The 20,517-nt window shown below is 43.3% G+C and overlaps 2 protein-coding genes across 5 annotated transcripts in view; one reads left to right on the forward strand and one right to left on the reverse strand.

Moving 5' to 3' along the window:
- The window catches only part of eeig1a (estrogen-induced osteoclastogenesis regulator 1a), a 28,931-nt gene extending 19,316 nt beyond the window's left edge, over window positions 1-9,615 (reverse strand). For 3 of the 4 annotated variants that reach the window (XM_068598928.1, XM_068598931.1, XM_068598930.1), the window contains exons 1-2: window positions 9,477-9,615; window positions 9,074-9,328 (exon numbers count right to left, since the gene is read on the reverse strand). In XM_068598928.1, the coding sequence (XP_068455029.1) occupies window positions 9,074-9,216 (143 nt within the window). In that variant the 5' untranslated portion in view covers window positions 9,217-9,328; window positions 9,477-9,615. Of the gene's footprint in view, window positions 1-9,073; window positions 9,441-9,476 lie in introns of those variants that run through there. The other variant, XM_068598929.1, reaches the window with a different exon arrangement.
- Window positions 9,616-13,848: 4,233 nt separating this feature from the next.
- Window positions 13,849-20,515, forward strand: slc25a25a (solute carrier family 25 member 25a). Its single transcript, XM_068598937.1, has 10 exons — window positions 13,849-14,097; window positions 15,506-15,632; window positions 15,718-15,805; window positions 15,899-16,010; window positions 17,003-17,161; window positions 17,664-17,816; window positions 17,925-18,032; window positions 18,140-18,307; window positions 18,517-18,667; window positions 19,107-20,515. Exons 1-10 carry the CDS (start codon window positions 13,936-13,938, stop codon window positions 19,289-19,291), a joined length of 1,413 nt encoding a protein of 470 aa, XP_068455038.1. The 5' UTR covers window positions 13,849-13,935; the 3' UTR covers window positions 19,292-20,515.
- The last annotated feature ends 2 nt before the right edge of the window (window positions 20,516-20,517 follow it).

The raw sequence follows: 20,517 nt of genomic DNA on the forward strand, positions 1-20,517 counted from the left end.
AGAAACACACAACCCCCGAGAACACACTCCTTAAGAAACACACAACCCCCGAGAACACACTCCTTAAGAAACACACAACCCCCGAGAACACACTCCTTAAGAAACACACAACCCCATGAGAACACACTCCTTAAGAAACACACAACCCCATGAGAACACACTCCTTAAGAAACACACAACCCCCGAGAACACACTCCTTAAGAAACACACAACCCCCTGAGAACACACTCCTTAAGAAACACACAACCCCTGAGAACACACTCCTTAAGAAACACACAACCCCCGAGAACACACTCCTTAAAAAACACACAACCCCCGAGAACACACTCCTTAAGAAACACACAACGCCCGAGAACACACTCCTTAAGAAACACACAACCCCTGAGAACACACTCCTTAAGAAACACACAACCCCTGAGAACACACTCCTTAAGAAACACACAACCCCTGAGAACACACTCCTTAAGAAACACACAACCCCTGAGAACACACTCCTTAAGAAACACACAACACACTCCTTAAGAAACACACAACCCCGAGAACACACTCCTTAAGAAACACACAACCCCTGAGAACACACTCCTTAAGAAACACACAACACACTCCTTAAGAAACACACAACACACTCCTTAAGAAACACACAACACACTCCTTAAGAAACACACAACACACTCCTTAAGAAACACACAACCCTGAGAACACACTCCTTAAGAAACACACAACCTCCGAGAACACACTCCTTAAGAAACACACAACCCCCGAGAACACACTCCTTAAGAAACACACAACCCCCGAGAACACACTCCTTAAGAAACACACAACCCCTGAGAACACACTCCTTAAGAAACACACAACACACTCCTTAAGAAACACACAACACACTCCTTAAGAAACACACAACCCCCTGAGAACACACTCCTTAAGAAACACACAACCCCTGAGAACACACTCCCTTAAGAAACACACAACACACTCCTTAAGAAACACACAACACACTCCTTAAGAAACACACAACACACTCCTTAAGAAACACACAACACACTCCTTAAGAAACACACAACCCTGAGAACACACTCCTTAAGAAACACACAACCCCAGAACACACTCCTTAAGAAACACACAACCCCCTGAGAACACACTCCTTAAGAAACACACAACACACTCCTTAAGAAACACACAACACACTCCTTAAGAAACACACAACACACTCCTTAAGAAACACACAACCCTGAGAACACACTCCTTAAGAAACACACAACCCCCGAGAACACACTCCTTAAGAAACACACAACCCTGAGAACACACTCCTTAAGAAACACACAACCCCTGAGAACACACTCCTTAAGAAACACACAACCCTGAGAACACACTCCTTAAGAAACACACAACCCCCGAGAACACACTCCTTAAGAAACACACAACCCCCGAGAACACACTCCTTAAGAAACACACAACCCCCGAGAACACACTCCTTAAGAAACACACAACCCTGAGAACACACTCCTTAAGAAACACACAACACACTCCTTAAGAAACACACAACACACTCCTTAAGAAACACACAACCCCCTGAGAACACACTCCTTAAGAAACACACAACCCCTGAGAACACACTCCCTTAAGAAACACACAACACACTCCTTAAGAAACACACAACACACTCCTTAAGAAACACACAACACACTCCTTAAGAAACACACAACACACTCCTTAAGAAACACACAACCCTGAGAACACACTCCTTAAGAAACACACAACCCCAGAACACACTCCTTAAGAAACACACAACCCCCTGAGAACACACTCCTTAAGAAACACACAACACACTCCTTAAGAAACACACAACACACTCCTTAAGAAACACACAACACACTCCTTAAGAAACACACAACCCTGAGAACACACTCCTTAAGAAACACACAACCCCCGAGAACACACTCCTTAAGAAACACACAACCCTGAGAACACACTCCTTAAGAAACACACAACCCCTGAGAACACACTCCTTAAGAAACACACAACCCTGAGAACACACTCCTTAAGAAACACACAACCCCCGAGAACACACTCCTTAAGAAACACACAACCCCCGAGAACACACTCCTTAAGAAACACACAACCCCCGAGAACACACTCCTTAAGAAACACACAACCCTGAGAACACACTCCTTAAGAAACACACAACCCTGAGAACACACTCCTTGAGAAACACACAACCCTGAGAACACACTCCTTGAGAAACACACAACCCTGAGAACACACTCCTTGAGAAACACACAACCCTGAGAACACACTCCTTGAGAAACACACAACCCTGAGAACACACTCCTTGAGAAACACACAACCCTGAGAACACACTCCTTGAGAAACACACAACCCTGAGAACACACTCCTTGAGAAACACACAACCCTGAGAACACACTCCTTGAGAAACACACAACCCTGAGAACACACTCCTTGAGAAACACACAACCCTGAGAACACACTCCTTGAGAAACACACAACCCTGAGAACACACTCCTTGAGAAACACACAACCCTGAGAACACACTCCTTGAGAAACACACAACCCTGAGAACACACTCCTTGAGAAACACACAACCCTGAGAACACACTCCTTGAGAAACACACAACCCTGAGAACACACTCCTTGAGAAACACACAACCCTGAGAACACACTCCTTGAGAAACACACAACCCTGAGAACACACTCCTTAAGAAACACACAACCCTGAGAACACACTCCTTGAGAAACACACAACCCTGAGAACACACTCCTTGAGAAACACACAACCCTGAGAACACACTCCTTGAGAAACACACAACCCTGAGAACACACTCCTTGAGAAACACACAACCCTGAGAACACACTCCTTGAGAAACACACAACCCTGAGAACACACTCCTTGAGAAACACACAACCCTGAGAACACACTCCTTGAGAAACACACAACCCTGAGAACACACTCCTTGAGAAACACACAACCCTGAGAACACACTCCTTGAGAAACACACAACCCTGAGAACACACTCCTTGAGAAACACACAACCCTGAGAACACACTCCTTGAGAAACACACAACCCTGAGAACACACTCCTTGAGAAACACACAACCCTGAGAACACACTCCTTGAGAAACACACAACCCTGAGAACACACTCCTTAAGAAACACACAACCCTGAGAACACACTCCTTAAGAAACACACAACCCTGAGAACACACTCCTTAAGAAACACACAACCCTGAGAACACACTCCTTAAGAAACACACAACCCTGAGAACACACTCCTTAAGAAACACACAACCCTGAGAACACACTCCTTAAGAAACACACAACCCTGAGAACACACTCCTTAAGAAACACACTACCCTGAGAACACACTCCTTAAGAAACACACAACCCTGAGAACACACTCCTTAAGAAACACACAACCCTGAGAACACACTCCTTAAGAAACACACAACCCTGAGAACACACTCCTTAAGAAACACACAACCCTGAGAACACACTCCTTAAGAAACACACAACCCTGAGAACACACTCCTTGAGAAACACACAACCCTGAGAACACACTCCTTGAGAAACACACAACCCTGAGAACACACTCCTTAAGAAACACACAACCCTGAGAACACACTCCTTAAGAAACACACAACCCTGAGAACACACTCCTTAAGAAACACACAACCCTGAGAACACACTCCTTAAGAAACACACAACCCTGAGAACACACTCCTTAAGAAACACACAACCCTGAGAACACACTCCTTAAGAAACACACAACACACTCCTTAAGAAACACACAACCCTGAGAACACACTCCTTAAGAAACACACAACCCCTGAGAACACACTCCTTAAGAAACACACAACCCTGAGAACACACTCCTTAAGAAACACACAACCCTGAGAACACAGTTCTAACATCTCAATGGAGAGGTTTCCTTCTCCTTCCTCTTAATCCGGCCTGTTTCCTCCACTCAGGAAGGTCGTGAGGTCGTGTTGTGGTGCGTTGCCTCCACGGTGTCAACATCAGCTACACATTCAGCCCCGACGTTTAAGAAGGTTTCACACAAACACTCACCAACACTTTGCCACAACGACAAACAGAAAGGTGAAGAAAAAGGTTTTGTTTATCTTTCCGTCGTCGGACCCTGAGAATAAAGGTCAGAGGGTCGTTGCTGTCTGCAGCCTTCAGCTCTGGACCCGTTGTTTTCTAGACTTCATTCAAGAGCTCAGGTCTAAAGTTTGCCTCGGCTATAAATGTGTTCTTCATAAAAATACAGAAATCATTGGCTGAGGCTCTAAAAACTAAATGCTACAAGACTAAAAAACCTGGCAGTAAACTTTGGACTTCATTGTGCTGTAAAACTTAAAATGAACGAATTTCAACCTGCGACAGCACATGATGCCTCCATACGTGTGTGTGTGTGTGTGTGTGTGTGTGTGTGTGTGTGTGTGTGTGTGTGTGTGTGTGTGTGTGTGTGTTCCACCTTGCGTCCTCTCCGCTGTCTTCAGCCTCTAAACTGCTCCAACATTCCTTCTTTCTCTTGACCTTTAAAACACTGAGCACAACTCCCACTAACTTCTTCTCTCAGCTCTTATTTACACCAAGGAAATATCTCAACACTCCAGAATCAGGTTGTTGTTGTTGTTGTTGTTGTTGTTGTTGTTGTTGCTGCGTCTTCACTCGGCTTTGTCGCTGCGTGCAGAGTGAGAGCTCTGGCAAAGTCTCAGGATGAAAACTACAAATGTCAAAACCAGCGAGCGAGCGAGCGCGAGGACAAAAACCTGGACCTGTACATCACTTGTAGAATTTGTTTTTTTTTCTGCCAAAATCCGGATTAGACCAGCTGGTTCCAGTGAGAGGAGCTGGCTGGATGCAGCGGTGCTTTCCAGCGAGGACGCTTGGAGTGAAACACCAGAGATCAAATCACTCCAGATCTTTACTGAGAATGTGGACTTTAGTTTTGTTATCAGGCTGAAGCTCAAACTGCTGTAGAATCAGTGACAATGGGACACACACACATATACGTCACACACACACACACACACACACACACGTACGTCACACACACGCTTTTCTGAGCCAGTATTCTTGTTTTATTCTGTTTTTACGTATCTCTTCTTGTGCCTCTGGCTCTTGAAGGCCCCGTTGTGTTATTTTGTGTGACCCTTCAGCATCCTGAACAGGAACACCGCTCTCACCGTCCTGAGACGTTAAGTTTCAGTCATGAAATCAGATCGTGTTCCTAAAACTGAACCACGGGAGGTCGTGTTGTTTTCAAGCCTCGTTTTCAGACTTAAGACTCGTGAATTCACGCATCCGCCTCTAACTACGCGTGAAATGATCCAGGCAACATTCACCGTTCCTCCATCTCAAAGATCTCCTGGCTTTTCTCTGGACAACAAACCAGACACTTGAAGACACACTTTGCACGCCGTGACGTAACGGAGCGCGACACCGTCTGCTGACGTTTGAGCCGAGTTTCTCTGCAAAACCGACCCCCCGGGCCGGCCGCTGACCCGCTGACCTCCCGCCGCCACGCCTCAGCTCTGCAGCGACTCGTCGTCGGAGCTTCTCGAGGACAAAGCGCAGCTGAAGCTCTGAGGTTCGATAGTTTCTCCCACGCAGACGTGCGCGGGCCGAGCGAGCGCCGACACATCAGTGCGACTCGCAGCACGTGATCCAAGCCGCCGGGGAGCGGGTCGGCTGCACAAGCTCAGCGTTAATTATCCCCCCTCCCTCCCCCTATGTTCCCGACCCACAAAAAGACCAGGCCCCCTTCGCACAAAGGCCGTGTTTGTTAGATCTGTGACATAACGCTAATCTCTGTCCGCCGCGGAGGGAGCCTCCCTGCGCCGTCGCCTCGTCCTCTGAGAGGGCCTTGTTTTCAGTCACGGAGATGATAACGGAGATGTGGGGGGAGGGGGGGAGGCCGGAGGGAGGCGGTTATATAACCTCCAGAGAGGAGGATGACCTCAACGGGGGCCGCGGAGGTCGCGGGCCTCGCCGCCTCGGGCGGCAGCTCCGAGGTTGTTATTTCTCAAAAGTTTCAGTTTGATCAACAAACGTGTTTACGAGGCCAGAAAAAAACAATAATCCCACCGGATCGTGAGGCTCAAGGCAGAGAACACGTTCATGCAGCCAAACTAAGAGTCTGGGACAAAGTCTGCATGGTTCATGATCCCGCCCCCCGCCATGGATCATGCCTGTCTGGAGCCCTGCCTCCTGCCTCCTGCCTCCTGCCTCCTGCCTCCTGCCCCCTGCCCCCTGCCCCCTGCCGCCTGCCGCCTGCCGCCTGCCGCCTGCCGCCTGCCTCCTGCCTCCTGCCTCCTGCGGTCACATGACATCTGTTGCTCCATCCTGGAGAGGATCCTCCTCTGTTGCTCTATGGAGGTTCTTCCTGTTTCCCTGTTAAAGGGTTTTACTATCTTTATTTGGGGAGTTGTTCCTGATCCGGTGTGAGATCCTGGGACAGGATGTTGAGTACAGATTGTAAAGCCCACTCTGGATAATCTTGTATTTGTGATTTTGGGCTCTACAAAATAAACTGAACTGAATTGATTATGTTCAAGAACATGAACAGACTTTGACACTGCAGTAAAAGTGAACTGTTTTTAATGCTTGTGGGTTTTTTTGCATGTTTGAGCAACACAAACCGTGTTTCTTAGAAGTATTTTGTTTCCGTCTAACTTGAAGAGGAGGACAAAGATTAGACAAGACTCTTGAGCTGAAGGATAAACATCCGCACGGAAAACAAGCAAAAGTCAAACTGCAGCTCAGGGCTTCTGAAGAAAGTAGTAAAAGCATTCTGAAAAGGCCCAAAAGGTTCAATATCAGGGAAACTATTGGATTTGGATGCAAATCCACAAGGTGTGACAGACTGCGTTGTCTGAACACGATTGTTGATACAAAACTGGTTCGCACACTCCTGGTTCTTGTGTTTGCACAGAGCCTTTCAACAAACACGAGATTTGACACGGAGAGATGACGAGAAAAGATGTAAAACAAAGAAACGTCAACGTGCAAGAAGACCAGCAGCTGCAGGTCGTGTTCAGTGTTTCAGGCTGACACAAAGAAGAGCCTGAGACTCAACAGTGCTACAAGTGTGCAGTAAAACCAAAACAACAAGCTAAAAGAGGCTAAAAGGCTGCACAGCTGGTCATCGTCTTCTGACACGTTGTCATTTCATCCAAAAATAAGCTTCCTAGCTGCTGGAGGGATCTGGATCCTCTGGATGAGTCACTGGTCAGCTCTCTTCCCCAGACCTTTATTTTGTCTCAGTTTCTGACTCTTTATGGACACAGTGAAGCGATCGCTGGCCGCGGGTCTGAACAGCTCTGGTTCTGCGGTTCTGCGGTTCTGCGCGGAGGCCTCACTCCACCTCTGAGATCGTCTGCGTTTGTGAGACTATGTGAAGATTAACCGGCCTGTTTGAACACAGTGACGTGGGCAAAAGAAGCCGGTCCTTTTCATCTAAAACTGTTGTTAGCGATTCTCTGGGCAGTAAAACTGATTTATTGAAGGTCTCACGTCGTTTAACAGGTTGAGGTTAGTTTAGTGCATCAGACGCTGTAGCAAAGAGCCAAAAGCAACCAGATGAAACTGAAGGAATCATGCATGACCGGTACATTTGGCTTAACAAGCAGCTTTTAAGAACCACATGGTACATTATAAACTCTGCACGATGTTCTTTAAGCTCCTGTAAGTTCAATAAAGTGACTTTTGATCAAGGAAAAAAAAACATATAAAGACTTTAAAATGCGTTTTCAAGATTTTTGTACACCTGTTCTGGAAACAGCAGCAAAAAGAAGTTCCCTTTTTTATAACAAACTGTCCACAACAGTTGGAAAATCGTGTCACAGGTTTTTTGGGTCATGTCTCAACTCCGGTCACGATGAGGTTACGAAAGGTCAAGCGCCTCCAGACGATCACGGCTTCCTGACGTTATCTTTAATAAACAAACTTTCAAGGCCCAATAACCTCATCGGGGAATCAAAGACGGAGGTGGTTGGTTTCATCGGTGCAGCGAGGCTGATCTGCAGGTTTGTGACTCCAATCAAACAGACTTCACCCTGTGGCGACGGTTTCACTCTCGGCTTTAAAATGTACATTTTATGGCGGTTCAGAGCTCGTGGACGCACACAAAGCAGACACACACAAACGTAACAAGGCAACACCCTGCGTTCAGACTCGCAGGAAGCCGGCCTGCAGACAAACTGCTGTAACGTGAAGCTGAACTGTGATGCAGCCAAACAATAACAACGAAGATGCAAAGATGTAATACTAAAGGGAACGAGATCGAACCTACCACCTAAAACAAGAAATACTGTATATGTCCTGCAAAAATATCTCTATTTTTACCAAAACAAACACACCACAAGTATAAAAAATGAAATAAATTCATTAGAAAGCTCAAAAAAATACTTTAAGTTTGACTTCAAGATTTTGTGAGTGTGAAAACCACAAACAACAAAACATTTCGTCATATTGAATATTACAGGAAAAGTTGGAAAACTCTTTCAAGGATAAAAAAAAATGGCAATATATTCTCAACAATATATAAATAAACTTAAAAAAGTGAAAATAATTTTCAGATTATATCAAGTTGTACAGAAAATACTTTAAAATATTTGTTCAACTAATTCAGTGATGTTGAAACACCTGGAGGAGCTTAAAAAGGCTTGAATGGAGTTATTCTGTGAATGTAATGACATGTTTTGTGATTTTAGAATATCCTGCAGTATTTTAAAACTTGTTTAGTATTAGATGCCTACAACTTTTTATTTGACTTTAACAGAAAAATCCTTTTTATTTTTGTTAGAATCACAAACAGCAGATTGTCATTTTAACATCACTTCATTCACGTAGAAACGTATTTAAGTCGTATTTATTTTGTAAGTATTTTCTATACAATTTGACATAATCTGGAAATGTTTTGATTGATTTTAAAGTGCATTTGAGAATCCACGTCGTGTATTAATTGATATTTTCTCTTCTGTGACAGTTTAAATGAACAAAGTGACGCGTTAAAAGTGTTTGAAGCGGAGGTGCGTTTGTTTTGTTTACCTGGAAGAAGTGGCGACGAAGTCCCCGTCCAGCAGCCGCATCTTGCAGAACAGGACCCCGTTGACGAAAGGCACCGCCGACAGCTCCTCCAGCGTCAGATGCGTCTGGAACTTGAATTTCTTCTTTTTCACGAAGAACGCCATTGTTTGAGCAGAAAGCACGAATCAACGCACCGGAGAGGAAAGCCCCGCGAGCCGGGTCGTTAACGCGAGTCACGCGAGCTGCGCTTCTTCAGAGGCGAGTCTGCGCAGAAACCTGGAAAAAACAAATCCGTGCGTTTCCGAAGAAGAAACAAAAAACAACGTCCAAAACTAAACGTTTATAGTAAAAAAAAAAAAATTTTAAAAACCGTTTGTCGTAAATGTGAACGTTTGTGGGTTTTAAAAGTGAGAAAGGGACTTACCGGGAGACATTTCGGCTCCTTCGGCAGCGGACCACGACGCGCAATGACGGGAAAGACGGTAGTGGTCCGGTTCTCTCGGTACCGGGAGGAGGAACTTTGTGCCGAGGAGCGTCAAGAGCCGGAGACAGCGCATCGCCCAACTTCCGGTTTTCATTTTACTTTCATGACAAACGCTGACATCTTTAATAATTGGTCAAATGTATGACTCTTTTAACTTCGTATAAATTAATATTATTTGCACTTTAATTTAGTACTCTATTTAAAAAGTACTAATACTTTCTAGGGTACTAGAATTATGCAATTTTACTGTTATAAAACAACACTAAAATGTGTAAACTTTATAAAATAACGTAAAGTACTGTAATACCAATGGAAATTAGTCAAATGAAAATACAAATAATCTGTATAGCTAAATTTATATCGCTGGATTAATTAAAATCATTAAAAATCACATATATTTAAAGTGTGCAAAAACGTTTGTGGATTTCACTTCCGGTCGCTCGCGCGCTCATCTTTGGTAACTTGACAGCTCTTCGCGCCCCGTTAGCCGCAGTCACACACGGGACACAGCGACACCGTGTGGCCACAACCTGACAGCTCGTGTTACCTTCAGGGAAAAGAAAAACTCATGATTTTTAACGCCAGACAGCTTTTCTTATAGAATATAGATTATGAAATTATCATACTAAAGTGATGATTGTTGATCATTAAAAATGTGATATTTATTTTGATGAATAAGTAAACAAACAAGCTGACATAAATCACCAATCTTTGTATTCTGGCTTGTATTTTGGAGTGATGTTATACTTTGTTCATCCAGCAGACAGCAGCAGATCACAGAGGTTCAATCATCTCACTTAAGACTAAATCTGTGGATATTAAACTTCTACTTGCACATTCATATTTCCAGATACCAAAAAAAAAGTACTAAGCCAGAGTACAAGAATTTTGTCAAAATGAAACAGTTCCTGCTCGTTATGAAAGCGTCATAAACAATCTGATAAAATAATAAGATCCGACCAGATATCAGTGAGTATTATTGGTGTTGATATTTTAGTCCAAAACAAAATCCTTTAATAACAACACATATCATACGTGCAGTGTTATCATGAGATCTATCGTGTCCTTTGTGTTTCTGACGTCTGAATTGGTCGACAGGTCGTTCACAAAGAGACGTCTCTTTGCACTAAAGGGTGTAAATGTTGTGATTGGTGATGAGAGGAATCCTGTAAACTGGTGGCTCTTCACCTTTTCTCAGTGACGTGCCCTCAGTGAAGAACCCCTCACCAGCGCAAAGCATTTCTGGTTGGAAAGAAGATGTGATGCAGCACTGTGCCATCCGGGTCTGATTGGATAAAGATTATTTACTGTTCAGTTCATGAACTTAACCTTATATTTAATTGAATATTCATAAAATTATTATTTTTAAAGGATTTTTTTATTGGATGCTAATTTTAAATACAATTTATTTCATTTTTTATCTCACGTAAACAACAATCCCCCGAACGACCATGAAGAGCGACAACAGAGATTCCTTTGTTATCAGTGAGCAGGTGAGTTGTCTCTCACCTGCAGACGCCCACAGATACGGACTGGATGTCTGGTCCTGCAGGTTAAAGGGCTGCTGACTCTCAGACAGATGTCAACAACAACAACAACAACAGCAGCAGCCTCACCAACATGTGTTCTTTCCATGCTGAACTTTAAAACCTCTGCATACGTGATGTCAACATTTCTTGAGCTTTGAACGATGCAGGAAAAAAAACCAGGTCAAATATTTAGAGGTGGAAGAAGTACTGAGATCAGTTATTGTTTAATACGCTTATTTAAATTATAATTGTTGTTATTGTTACCTTCAGAGACATAACAAAGCATTGACAGTCCAATGTGTTCAAAAAATACAATTTCAAAAATAGTTTTCTTTTATATTTTTAATATATATTTATCTATATTTATATGTGAATAAATTCCCCCAAAATATGTTTTTTTAAAACACAAAAACAGTACCTATGAATACAACTAAAAAAATCTTGTTACCTCGGTAAGAGTATATGGAAGTATTACCAGCTATATGTACGTGTTGCACAACAGTTTATTTCAAAGAATATTGTATTCTTATGTTTTAACCAAGTAGTTCTTCAATGTGGAGCCAATTTTAATTTTCTGTGTACTACTTTTGTCTAGTACACAAGTTAAAATACTCTGACATGTGCTTTTAGAAGTATAAAGTAACATTAAATGGAAATGTTCAAAGTACAAGTATACGCACAACTGAGTTTATGTACATTGTTTAATGCACTTCCATCAACTTTTCTGTTATATCTGATGTATTTGTGTTACGGAGCCTCCCAGCAGGAGCCTGACTCGTATAACCGGAATGAATCTTAAACGTCTGAGGCTTCAAGAGGTGTGTGTGTGTGTGTGTGTGTGTTTGTGTGTGTGTGTGTGTGTGTGTGTGTGTGTGTGTGTGTGTGTGTGTGTGTGTGTGTGTACACCAGACAGGATCAGCTGACTGCCTCAGGGGTTGAACTCTTCCTTCAGCACATTTCTTTGGCGTTTGCCTCTCGTCCTGATCCCAGTTCATTTCTGAGGGAACAAGCTTCAGTCCAACGAGTTGATCAATAAAATGATGCAACAGGCGCGAAGGAAGAGGAGTGTTTCAGAAAAAGACTTCAAAGGTCAAACATGAAGGTGTTTAAACCGCTTTTAAACGTGTAGTCATGACAGCCCGCCTCATCCTTTTTGTCTTATTAACAATAAATATGTCCAAAAATGTTCTTTTGGAAAAATTATGTTGCTCCTTTTTTTCAGGAGAAATGTAACCTTCAAAATCTGACAAGTATTCAGAATCAGAACCAGAATAAGAACCATTTATTCGCCATGTATGTTTACATTGACAAGGCTTTTTTCTTGGCAAAAGGTGCATAACATTAGACATTAGACGAGACAATCAACAACAACAACAACAACAACAACAACAACAACAACAACAACAACAACAACAGTGCAATAGATATTAAATTAAGTAAAAAATAAAGTGCTCAAACAAACACATAACAGTAATGCAGACAAATCATTATTATATGTCATGACACAATGTTTTATATGCCTAAAACAGTGTGTAAAAACTAAAAAGTAAAGAACCTATTTGAATTTCCATCATATTTCTCTTCTAAACAATTTAAAATGAAACATGACCGAAGCTTTCGAGATTACAGAAATGAAATTCAAACTATTTTACATCTTTTCAAACAGTTATGTGAGTGTCAGTGTACATGTTATGAGCTGTATGTGTCCATGTTATGAGCTGTATGTGTACATGTTATGAGCTGTATGTGTACATGTTATGAGCTGTATGTGTACATGTTATGAGCTGTATGTGTCCATGTTATGAGCTGTATGTGTTCATGTTATGAGCTGTATGTGTTCATGTTATGAGCTGTATGTGTCCATGTTATGGGCAGTATGTGTCCACTATTAATGTATAATGTTGGTTGGCATTGATTATATTCAGTATGTATATGCAAAATTAGTTGCTTAGAAGCAGAGTTTGGAGTTTTATGGCACAACTTCTCCTTAACTTCCAAGGTGCATGAAGATGGAAAATAAATATAATTATAGAAAGTTGTTCTATGGTACAAGGGTTGCAGTAGTTTTGACCTCTACAAATACAATGTTAATTAATTACACGTTTTGTGAACTTGTGAAATAAACTAAGACTCTGATGTTTGATCATGTTGTGGCCCTGTCTTTAAAGGATCAATAGTGGCTCAACTACAATCCTTTGCCCCTGGAACGTAAACTGTACTCTTAAATAAACAGCAAGAGGCACGTAGACCACAGCCGCTTGTGGAAATATTGATATGCAAAGAAATTAGCTTGATCCTGAATATATATATATATATATATATATATATATATATATATATATATATATATATATATATATATATATATATATATATATATATATATATATATATATATATATATTCCATATTGTAAAAAGATCATGCAGTTAAACCGCCAAAACAGACCTCTGTCTCCGCTTCTGCTCCTGTTTAAATGAAACGATTGGCCAGGTCGACGCGATTGGCCAACCATTCACACGTGGGTTAAATGGAGAGCCCTGATTGGTTTACCATTCTACGTTCATTTGCGCAAGAAGAAGGCGGGACCATAGATTGTGTAGGCGGGACCGAACCGAGCCGATCAATGGGCGGCCTCGACAATTGGCTGATAGTAAAATGACGCCAACGATGCCGGCCCGACTGCCAATGACGTGAACGCTACGCTGCTGTTCCGGGAAAGGGCGGGACCTCCCCGGCATTCTTTAGAAGCCGGCATTTTCCCCCCATACCGGCATTTCAGTATTACCTCGTGAAGGAGAACTACCGCGGTGTGCTATTTATTCTTTATTTATTGTAGATTATTTTTTAATTTCCCTCCGCATTCAAACATGCTCGGCCTGTGCCTTTACGTCCCGGTGTCCAACGCGGACCCGGTGGAAGTGGAATGTTTCGAGTCTAACGGGCTTCCGTCGGAGCTAAAGTCTCTCTTCAACAAGCTCAGCGTGTTCCTGCCGTCTCAGGAGTTTTCCGCCTACCAAAAATGGCGAAAGGTGAGACCACGTTTTAATCTGTTTAATATGTCTGTTCAGCGTTACCAGTCCCCGTCTTATTAAATAGTTTAGTTTTGACCGAATGGAGTACGGCGCTGGAGGAGAACGGCTCACGGCGAGGCCGCAAAAACTCTGCTTCCGGTATTTAAAAAAAATCGCCACGAGAACATGACACATTTATAGTTGCGAAAGTTTCCTGTTTGTATTCTGTTTTAGCATAAATTGCATTATTTAATATGTTTTTGGTATACGATTGGAAAAAATACTAGAACTATTAATGCATTACAAAGGTGTAAAATATATATATTTTTTTTTAATTATGTGTTTTATACATCGTTTGACGACTACTTTCAATGTATTATATTACTTCATTAAACCTTTTATTTAGGTTGTACTATATATATATATATATATATATATATATATATACATATATACATATAAAATGGCCCAATGTTCTGCAAAGGGAGCCAAAAGCACTAAGACAAATAAAAGATCCAGGCAACTATCCATCTTTAAAAAAAAAAAAAAACTACCTTTTTTTATTTTAAAAGAAAAAAACAATGTAAAAAAAAAACCCAACAGATTTTCATTTACTCTGCTCCTCCTGGGATTTATAATGTTGTTTTTTATCCCAGTTTTTTGGACTGATGGCAATAGAGGAATATTAAATCAACATTATTGCTTTTGTTGTGACAACTTCAGTACTGCAACTGAAGATTTCAAAAGAGCAGAGCGTGTATAGATATAGCAAATATTTAAAATGTGTGACTTGCTCTTCCCCTTTGACTGCCGTAACTCACATGTATGCACTTGTGCAGGTAGTTTCATTGGGAGGGCTGAATATCGTGCAGGTTATCGTTGCAGTGCGACAGTCATATGCTGGGTCAGGTATCAGCACCGGTTTGTTCTCGTCTTGTTTTAGCTTAGGAGTTTTGAGCTTTGACTGGATTAGAACAGTTGGCAGACTGTCCTGCAGTTAAAGATAGACCGGGTGTCAGCTAGCTAATGACCTCGTCCCTCCAGCGGGCTGGACAAATGGACTTCATTCAAGAACTCCAACAGCATTCTGCAGCAAGTCTGATTTTAATGAGGTCATGAAACGCAAGGAGGTACACCTTTTAAACCAGATAGTTAGTCATTAAGTACTTCTCAGGACTTAATGTACCTGTTCCACAAACTGACTGCCAAAATATTTGTCTGGCAGCAGAGATTACTTCTCTGCATACCTCTGCAAGATGTCATCTGCTGCTGTAGTTTGTCCCTGAATGTCAAAAATGAATTACCACACCTACATAATAAATAAATAAATTCTCCCAGCCACTCGCTTTATTCAAACTTGTCTCTTGATTGACTTTATAAAAGAGAACCACGTCTAATGTCCTGTGTATTGTTTTCTTTCTTGCAGAAAACCTTAAAAATGGAAGAAAATGACTTGGATGGACAGCTGGACTTTGAAGAGTTTGTTCACTATCTGCAGGACTATGAGAAGGACCTGAAGCTTGTGGTGAAGAGCCTCAACAGGAAGAATGCAGGTAAGAGGACCTGTCTGTGTCAGTAATGCACCTCCAGGGTGAAAGACCTTTTCTTCTTACAACCTGTCTTTGTTTCCCTTTTAAGGTCACGTTGATCATGCAGAGTTCATGCAGTCTCTTCAGGACCTCGGTGTGCACATTTCTGCGCAGCATGCGGAGAAAGCCCTGAAGAGGTAAATTCATTCACCGGTTTCATCCACTGAGATCTCTGGTTGTTGAACTGAGGGCCTCAAATCTTACTTTTTTAGTTTTCCCTCTTTTTAAAGCATGGATAAGAACGGAATGATAACCATCGGCAGCAGCGAGTGGAGCAACTACCCCACGCTGGAGACGACGGAGACCATTCCTGAGATCATCCTCTACTGGAAGCACTCCACGGTAAGTGCAATTTGACTCTGGTTCATACTTGTGTAAATACACAATAAACAAGATAAATATTAAGAAAGACATTAAAGACAACAGGAGTCAAACTAGTGCAGAGGGCTCCTCCTGTCATCTCCACAGTGTTGAGCCTGTTCAGCTGCAGCTTGTTATGACCACACTCTTATCATGCGACGGTGGTGTTGCATACATTTTCCGATGTCCTATTTTCCTTGTACCAATAACTGTATCAGGGCATCCGATAAGGGTGTCGCTCTAGGTGGAACTAATCAAAGTTCAGAAGGTGTCGAGACTTCCTCTGGCGTTGGGAGAAAACAAAACGCGTTGATTGAAAAGAAAATTCCCTGAAAGGTTCCACCTGCACACGTCGTGCGTCAGCGATTGAGCTCCTATTAAGCTTTGGAAGGACTCGTTCCCATTCCAGGAGGATTATGTTGGAGGGATTTGTCTCGCGGTTATGTAAAAGAGAGCAGTCGGAGCAGGTGGAGGCTGAAGTGATACAGCACCGCCCTGCAGGAGGACAGTGATCTTTTTGGATGATTTTATTTCATGGCTGTCAAGCCGCCCGAGACTCTGAACCAGAACTAAGAATAGAGCCGAGTGACCGTGTCCAGGCAGGTCAAGGGACCGCAGCCAAAATACTGATGAAACATGAGCTGGTGGGGTCATCTCAGTTTGCACCAGATGTTTTAATGTGGCTCCAACGCAGGATCACTTTGTCCCAGATTGCCACTTCCAAGTGCTCCGTGACTATAAGATCACTATTTTGTTTTCCAAGCATGAACTGAGCTTTTCTCTGGTGTGAAATGTGCTGGATGTTTGGTTCAGTTTATGAGAGCTCTAAGTGAGCTGGTGACAAACTTATAAAAAAATAAAGGAGTTTCTACTAAAACATCACATGACTCCAGTCTGTTGTCTTTGGACAGGAACGCTGCACATGTTTTAGTTTTTACCAAATAATTCACGTTTTATCTTCCTCTTCCCGGCAGATATTCGATGTGGGTGAGAACCTGATGGTGCCCGACGAGTTCACGGTCGAGGAGAAGCAGACCGGGATGTTGTGGAGGCACCTGGTTGCGGGTGGAGGAGCCGGGGCCGTGTCGAGGACCTGCACCGCCCCGCTGGATCGCCTCAAGGTCATGATGCAGGTAAGACGACCCAATCACAGCTCAAAACGGAAGTCAGGGGGAAAGCATGGCGTACGTGTTCAGACTTTAATTTTATAACTGCAGGTGGCACGATCAAGGAGAAACTTAAAAGTTACCCAGTGGCCGTGAAGCAGTTAATGTGTAACAGGCGGTGCGTAAGGGAGGGGGGGCAGAGTCCAAGTGCTGATTATTAGTCGCAGACGTGCAGACCAATGACCGGCCGCATTGAGGTCGTCACACCCTCGACCGCGTCAACGTCACCGTCATTGAGGGATGAAGGTCTAACTGCACATTCAGGATCTGTGTCAATGTCCCACATGTGCGTCAGCTGTGATGTGGAGCGTCGACTTTGAGCCCCAATCGATCAGGAAATGCCCCGACTTTGATCCTTGTTTAATTAAACTGACTCAGTTTAATTAGGGGGCTTGATTAAACTAAGATTAAAAATCTAGTCAAATAACGTAAAGATTGTACCTAACGCCTCCTCTTCCTCTTCCTCCAGGTGTATGGAACCCGAACCAACAACATGTGCATCATGAGCGGGATGATGCAGATGATCAAAGAGGGCGGCATGAGGTCGCTGTGGCGAGGCAACGGCGTGAATGTCATCAAGATCGCCCCGGAGTCGGCCCTCAAGTTCATGGCGTACGAGCAGGTGTGATGAGCAACTGTCTCCAACACTCATCTGTACAACTCGTGTTGCTTTTTTGTTTTGTGTGTTTTTATGTATTTCTCTCTCTCTCTCTCAAATGGCTATATCCAGATCAAACAGTTGATTGGCAGCGAACGGGGGACTCTGAGCATCGGGGAGAGATTCGTTGCTGGGTCTCTGGCCGGAGTGATCGCCCAGAGCACCATCTACCCCATGGAGGTGACGACCAGCTGCACTAAATCTGCTTTTACACCACAAAGGCATCAGGAATCCTTCTTACTGAGGCGTTCTCGGGGCTTAACTGATCTTTCTGCCCCCCCACGCAGGTCCTGAAAACCCGCCTCGCCCTGAGGACGACCGGTCAGTTCTCTGGCATCTCGGACTGTGCCAAGCAGATCTTCAGGAGAGAAGGACTCAGAGCGTTTTACAAAGGCTACGTCCCCAACATGTTGGGCATCGTCCCCTACGCGGGCATTGACCTGGCGGTGTACGAGGTGAGCGCCGCCAACTGCTGCTCGACAGTCTGAAGCGCTGTTGGTATCCGTGTGGAATTTCTCACCTCAACATGTTTTTCTAATCAGAGGGAGACTGTTGATCGTCTCGGCTGCAAACATTTACAGTGTTTCATGTTGCGTAACCGGATCTGAACTACCCAAATGACACAATACTGATACTAACACTCCTCTCTTCCTCCGTCCCTCAGACGCTGAAGAACCACTACCTGGAGCAGTACGGCGCCGACAGCGTCAACCCGGGCGTGGTCGTCCTGCTGGCCTGCGGCACCGTGTCCAGCACCTGCGGGCAGCTCGCCAGCTATCCTCTGGCTTTGGTCCGCACCCGCATGCAGGCGCAAGGTGAGCCCGCAATGTACATGTAGTGTCTTAAGCCACTAAATGTCCTCAGCGTGGTGTGTGGAGTGGAGGTTTCTGGAGGAAGGTGCGGCTCCTTCCCACGCTTGTGAAGGAGGAACCGTCTTACCAGAAGACACATGATTCGTCGTGTTGGCCAATGTTGACCTGCTTTCTCATTTCACTAAGACGCTGCAGTAAATAAGTAGAGTGTTTAGCTCTAGTCTGGGATTTATTTATAGATTCAAACGAGCTATTGTTTGCTTTTTAGAAACCAGATATCCTACAACCCGTTGTGACGATCAATATTTCAAAAGAAATGACTGAAACCGTTTCAAAATAATAGATTTCCCGTCAATGAGTTAATTGTTCTTCCTCCAAGTCGAAAGAAACAAAGAAGCTCCAAATCTTCTCTCACACAAACCTTTTCTTTTTATCCTTCCAGCTGCGATAGAGGGCAGCCAGCAGCTGACGATGTCCGGCCTCTTCAGGCAGATCTTGCAGAGCGAGGGCCCAACGGGGCTCTACAGGGGCCTCGCCCCCAACTTCCTCAAAGTCATCCCCGCCGTCAGCATCAGCTACGTGGTGTACGAGCGCCTGAAGACACAGCTCGGGGTGAAATCGCGCTGAAACCTGACTCTTCCCTCCCAACCCCCGCTCTTCAAGGGCTCATGCCAGGAACTCCCAGGGGCCGTGAGGGGGCCGTGAGGGGGCCGTGAGGGGCCCTTCTGGGGGCTCGTGGGGCGATATCATTCTGTGAATGTCAGCTGACGAAACCTAAGACAGTCTGATGGAGAGGCCAAGGTGGAGGATATGATCTCTGTGAGCTCACGTTGGGAGTGTGACTGCTGCTATTTATGTTTGTGTATTTAAAAAAAAAGAAATTGTTTAGAGGTTAAAAAACAACAATGAGGGATGTGATTTGTAAATCGAGGACCAAGTGTTTTTTGTCGCCCCGCATTTTTCTTGTGAGTTTCGATGAGTCAGTTTTTTGGTGATGCATCACCAGCCAATGTGTTGTTTAACTCTGCAAAAAGACAATTAATTTGTGCAGTTGAGTACTTTTTACAGCATTAAGGCGCTCTTTGGGACGTTTTATGATCCAGTTCTGCCTCTGAGAAGAAATGATTGAGTTCCTATACGAGAGGATTTTGCACACATGAGTTTGAGTCCCTCCTCCCCGACCTGAACGAGTGGATAGCTGACGAGATTTGCTGAGTATTTATTTCCATCTGTCCTGTATTTATTTTTTTATTTTTTATTGTCAAATGTAGAGGGGGTTAAGTGCTGCATGTTTCCTGTGGGAAGCGCCAAATGTGTGATTTTGATATTTAAAAAAGAAGGAAAGTGATACAGTTGTCTTCAGGTTTGGGGAGAATGACGCCATGAACGGCCTTAACGTTTTTAACATCTTTGTGGCTGTGAAAACACTAAGTGATATCTGTTGAAATGTTGAACTAATTTAGAGTTTGTACTTATTATGTCACTGTGGGTCTGTTTGAGAGACGGAAAAATAACTTGTTTGTTTGTGCGAACGTCTTCATATTATGTCTCCTTAATGCGTGGAGATGTTCTTCGCCCTTTTTTTGTTTTTGTATTTTTAAGGTATGAATGTCTTAATGTTCACCTCAGGTTTAAGGACAATGTGTTTGTTCAATTTACAAAAGAGCACAATGTTCCTTTCACAGCATTTATACTTTGAGAAAGATGGGCGATTTACTGCACTTTAATCAACGCTGGAAGGGCTTTCTGAAGGAATGTCGGATCAATCCATTAATCGAGCTTGATTCTTTTGTAAAGAACGAGTTTTAGTCTTATTTTAATAGACCATTTTGATGCTAATAAATGCAAATTAT

The sequence above is a fragment of the Clinocottus analis genome, unplaced genomic scaffold (genome assembly GCF_023055335.1).
Source record: "Clinocottus analis isolate CAN_PGR_092001 unplaced genomic scaffold, fCliAna1.0.p SCAF_41, whole genome shotgun sequence".
Taxonomy (NCBI): domain Eukaryota; kingdom Metazoa; phylum Chordata; class Actinopteri; order Perciformes; family Cottidae; genus Clinocottus; species Clinocottus analis.